General features: G+C 40.9%; 1 protein-coding gene across 1 annotated transcript; it reads right to left on the bottom strand.

The window, feature by feature from the left end:
• Window positions 1–2,028: 2,028 nt before the first annotated feature.
• atf3 (activating transcription factor 3) lies at window positions 2,029–4,910 on the bottom strand. The gene is made up of 4 exons (XM_058612654.1): window positions 4,751–4,910; window positions 2,966–3,224; window positions 2,767–2,874; window positions 2,029–2,560 (listed from the first exon to the last, which is right to left on the bottom strand). Exons 2-4 carry the CDS (start codon window positions 3,221–3,223, stop codon window positions 2,234–2,236), a joined length of 693 nt encoding a protein of 230 aa, XP_058468637.1. The 5' UTR covers window position 3,224; window positions 4,751–4,910; the 3' UTR covers window positions 2,029–2,233.
• Between the last annotated feature and the right edge of the window lie 327 nt (window positions 4,911–5,237).

Below are 5,237 nucleotides of genomic sequence, written 5' to 3'. Positions count from 1 at the left end.
TCAACATTTCCAGGTTTGGGAAACAATCTTCAGCTTTTTTTCTACATTTTCTTACATTTTATGGACCAAAAAAAATACACTATATTATCACATTTATATATATATATATATATACAATATATGTATATACATATATATATATATATATACATATATACAATATATGTATATATAATATATAATATATATATATATGTATGTATGTGGAATAATTAGATTCATTAATTTATAACATTAAATCTCTAATTTTTCTACTGATTTATATTTTTTTTTTAATTGGTGCATATGTTTTTGTTCTGCCTTTGGAGACTTAATAAAATAAAATAAAAGCATTCCCAAATGATAAATTGTGTCATATATGTATATAATTATGAACAGCTGTAATTAGTCTTGACATTGTGTTATTGTTATCATTATCATAATAACAATAAAAATTAAATGTGGTTATTAAAAATATTTAAGGCATATAATTCGTCATACACAGTCATTCACGTCATCTTTAAAAAGCTTCACAAATTCTGGATTCTGGATACAATTATTATTATTATTATAATTATTACTATTAACATTATGATTATTTTGTAGTAACTTCTACAGAATAAACACCATGAGCATCCAACACAAGTCACATGACCCGGAGGTCGCGAGTTAAGTCAAGTTAGAAAGACGTTTAAGGGAAACATCGCAGCCAGGGACCGTCTACAAAGTGCAGCGCCGTCAAACTTTCTGTCAACTTTACAGCGAAAAAGTGTAAAAAAAAGACAGTTTGCCCACGTGTGAAGCTCCTCCCCCATCACAGGTCACAGTCATGGATGTATTATAAGAACTGTTCACAAAGCCGAAAGGCATCATGGGGGGTAACACTACTGCGCATGCTCATGCTCTACACAACCAGGAAATAAACGCAGAAGTCAGAAACTTTTTTGGCATATTTGCTGGGTGAGCAACTCCATAGGAATGAACACAACCAGAGGGGCGGTGCTCTATCCAGTTCTTATAATACATCCATGATTCCAGTCCATAACTTAAAAGTATTAAAGGTATTTTCAGGTCGATTTAAGTTAGTGTCCACACACACACACACACACACACACAGATGAACAGTGGGTGTAGTTTCACTCACACTTTGGTTTTAATCTCCTGCAGAACGTTAAAGGTGAGATTTACTGTGACACTGAAGCGTTTTTCTCAAACCAGACGTTTGTCGTGTTTTTGTTTTAATGAACCAAAGTATCAAAAACAAAAGGATGGAAGAAGACGTTGCAGTTTATTCACAGACACACGCAGACGCCTGCGTCTCTTTAACCGTGTGAGAGCGGGCGACGGGTAAACGAGCCTCTGTCTGCACTTAAATAAAAACAAACAACACGTTTCCTCGTCTGCAGGGCGTGACAGATAACACACACACACACACACACACACACACACACCAGAGTCAGACGAGTTAAAGACGCCTCGCTGCCGACTCCAACCGCTTCCTTAAATAAATACATTTCAAAAAAATAACAATCTTTCGTGTGTGTGTGTGTGTTTACAGAGTTAATGCAGTCAATACAACACACATACACATATATAGGTAGAAAAGTAGCTTCATCATAATCTCAGAGGACGTTTAAAAACAAACAAAGAAAACCTCAGGTCTGTTTAAGAGGAAACGCAGTGAGAATTAACATCATAAACCAGACCATAATATTATATTAATTCATTTTTTAAATGCTTAAGAAAAGTCAAAGTGTCGTCTGCATATACCGCGAGTACGTGAGATGCCCTGAGCGGCGAGTGGTAGCAGCAGATTCAGGAGTTACATCGTCACAAATATATTACTCCCCCTTTTTAACACAACAACAACAACAACAACAACAACAACAACAAACGTGGGCGTGAAGTCGTCTGGAGCTCGCTCAGCGTTTATGTGCCTCCGTCACCTTAAAATCACTTTGGTGCAAAACTCACGACTCTCATGGATTCAAAAATACTGTAAATGAAAAGTTTGTGGTGGTTTTTTGTTCGTGCTTTAGCATGTTTAGCATGTTTAGCATGTTTAGCATGTTCTTGGCCCTGACCGTCCACCACTGTCCACTCAGCAGTTACAGTTTCAGGGCATGGACGGCGCTCTCTGGCGGTTTTATGTTTAAACGTCTCCTCGTCCTTCTCGTGTTTGGTGGCTCCGCCCACAGGCGGGCGGAAGCAACACGAGTCTTTGAAAAGTGGCAACAACAAAAAAAAGCCAAGCTCATAGGTGACCGGGACAGTGGACGTGATCGAGGGACAGAAGTCCTCCCTCCAGAGGGACGACCGCAGACGTGAACGAGGACGAGGACGTGGACGAGGACGAGGACGTGGACGTGGACGAGGTGAGGTTGTGGAGTTGTAAGGTGCTCTCCCTGATGTGCTGGATGAAGAGGTTCCTCTCGTCCTCGGGGGTCTGTCCGTTCTGGGCTCGGACGATGCAGGTGGGCCGGTGCAGGTTGAGCATGTAGACCAGCTGCTGCTTCTGCTGCTTCAGCTCCTCGATCTGAGCCTTCAGCTCCGAGTTGACGGTCTCCAGCTTCTCAGACTCCTGCGGAGACAAGACACGAGGAGACGAGACGTCAACACTGTCTCTGACACACAACACCTCACAGGTCAGAAGCAGTGGAGACACTATTTCATTACATAAATGTAATGAAAACGTCGGTGGATTTATTTGTCCGTCTAATCCTAACATTTTTCATTTTTAATCCCGGCTAAACGTGAAAAACCAAAGTGGGAATGTTGGAGACGCACCTTCTGCAAACATTCCGTCTTCTCCTTCTTCTTGTTGCGACACTTTGCGGCAGCGATTTTGTTCCTCTCCCTGCGTCGCTTCCTCCTGTCGTGCTCCTCGACAGTGAACTACAATCACACAGACAATAATCCTCGCTCAGAGTTCATGTCAGAAATAATCCCGGCGTGACGTGGCGGGCGTCGGCAGGCGGTGACTCACCTCTCTCTTGACTCCCGACCCTCCGGCAGCCGGCTCCGAGCAGGAGCTGCCTCCGTCGGAGCTGACGTCGGCGCTGACGTCGGCACTGAGGCCGCTGGACAGGCGCTTGGTCTGGATGGCGAGCCGGAGCTCCTCCTTCACGATGGGCGTGAAGTTGGTGAAGTCGTCCAGGGTGAGCGAACCCGGCGGCGACAGGCAGGGGACGAGGGCGGAGCAGCTGATGTCAGCCAGCGAGGGCCCCGGGTGCTGCAGCATCATTCTGGAAACACCAGCGTGAGTCAGTGAGAGGGTGAAACATCATCCACGCAAAGAAATCAAAAGCAAAGAACTTTTTAGATCAACATTTTTTTTTACTTTTCATGGACCAAACATGAACAACAAACACAAACAAATATTAAAATAATAAGCACGGAATAATAATTACTATGAAGTCGATATTGAAGGAAGAAATATTAACATAATCTGAATCCATAATCCCAGATTAACAGTTCATACTAAACGTGTCATTATTTAAAATTAATGAAATATTATTACAGCCAATTACCATGTGTGTGCTTAATAGTAAACACTCTGTTGTTTGTTATACAATATATATATATATATATATATATATATATATATATATATATATATATATATATAACAGAGCTGTGTTATTGTTCAAGTGTAAGGGTAGATCACGCCAAATACTTGACGTAGTATGTTGTATTTTTTGTTTTTGTAAACAACAAAAAACTGCATACATATTTTCTAGATGTGTTCCAGTAAAATGAAATTGAAATAATGATCCTCTATTGTCGTTAGGATTGCTAAAACACACACACACACACACACACACACACACACACATATATATATATACACATATATACACACACACACACATATATATATATATACACATATATACACACACACACACACACACACACACACACACACATATATATATACACATATATACACACACACACACACACACACACATATATATATATATATTGGATGTGAAATAAAGACAACAATCTTGACCTATTTGTAAATATTTCTAGTAAAAGTCTTCCTGTTTGAGTTATTACTTTAAATACAGGAACATGAATAAATAATGAGCGGTCAATCATTAATAACAGCAGATGTTTGTTGTTTAAACAGAGTTTGACAAGGTTACATCAGCTCAGTCAATACAGGTATTACAATATTAATCAATAACACAGTTCACATTAAAATAATCTTCATCTACCGCTGTGTCAGAGTCCGAAAATTCTGTTTTAATTCATTCCATTGTCAGTTAGCTTTCAGTTTCATACGTACATTGCCATTTTGTCCTTATATTTCTGATGTTTTGTCATTTAAAAGTATTTAAGTGTTTGTTGTTTTCTATGTTACTGAAAAATACTGTAAAATAAACTTTAATTCTCGGGCATTAATGACAATAAAACCTTATTTTTTTTATTATACCTAATTGTTGCATCATAAAGAAAGAACTAACCGGAAGTATGTGATGAAATTCTTAATTTACTTCAGAGAGTGGACGCGTGAAACACAACAAACTCTTTAAAAACAGGCTCTTACTGGAAAATAAACGCATACATTAGTGTTAAAGAGTCAGAAAGTTGACTTAGTTTCTGTAGGAATTCGATTTTTTAAAACGTTTTCTTAAACGTGTCCCGGGAAAACACCGGCTCTTCTCCGCTCCTCCACCCGGGACAGGAGCGTCACAACACGGCCTGAGAGAACACAACAGCCGGCTTGCTCCTCCGGAACAAAACAAAAAGTCAGACTCACCTGTTAAATCTCTGAGTGACAGGCTGAGGTGAGGTGAAGTGGATGTGGAGAAAATCACGCGAGTTTTCCTCTCTTTCTCCCTCCTGTGTTCGCGTTTTCTCGCTCGCGCTATGAAAGTTGCTCTGGCGCCCGAAGCCGTTTCATCACCGTGTTTATAGGGCGCGCGGAGGGGGCGGAGCCCGTTGACGATGACGCTGCGAGGAATGCTAGTAGGGAGGGAGGGGAGGGGCGAGAGCGGAGGGAGAGCACAGGGGTGACGTCATCCTATTTATAGCAGTCTGAGCCTGCGATGATGCAATGTAGCAATCCCGAGCTGCTCTGCCATAACAGGACACTCCCCCTCCCCTCGTTCTTCCTCGTTTCCTTCTCCATCTTCTCATCCTCACTCTTCCTCCCTTTCGTATTTCCTCTCTGGTCCTTTCCCGCTTCTTCTGAAATCTTCCTCAGTTTTCTTCTCACATCTTTTCCTCCCTGCATGTAACTTCCT

The sequence above is a fragment of the Solea solea genome, chromosome 17, assembly GCF_958295425.1.
Source record: "Solea solea chromosome 17, fSolSol10.1, whole genome shotgun sequence".
Classification (NCBI taxonomy): Eukaryota; Metazoa; Chordata; class Actinopteri; order Pleuronectiformes; family Soleidae; genus Solea; species Solea solea.
Note: the sequence above shows the minus strand (reverse complement) of the source record. Positions and strands in the feature narration are given on the sequence as shown.

Bases quoted from the DNA above. Each gene is read 5' to 3' on its own strand.
- atf3 (XM_058612654.1), bottom strand. From the start codon at position 3,223: ATGATGCTGCAGCACCCGGGGCCCTCGCTGGCTGACATCAGCTGCTCC. The intron at 2,875-2,965 runs GTGAGTCACCGC...GTGTGATTGTAG, and splicing joins GGTCGGGAGTCAAGAGAGAG to TTCACTGTCGAGGAGCACGA. The intron at 2,561-2,766 runs GTGCGTCTCCAA...TTGTCTCCGCAG, and splicing joins AGACGGAATGTTTGCAGAAG to GAGTCTGAGAAGCTGGAGAC.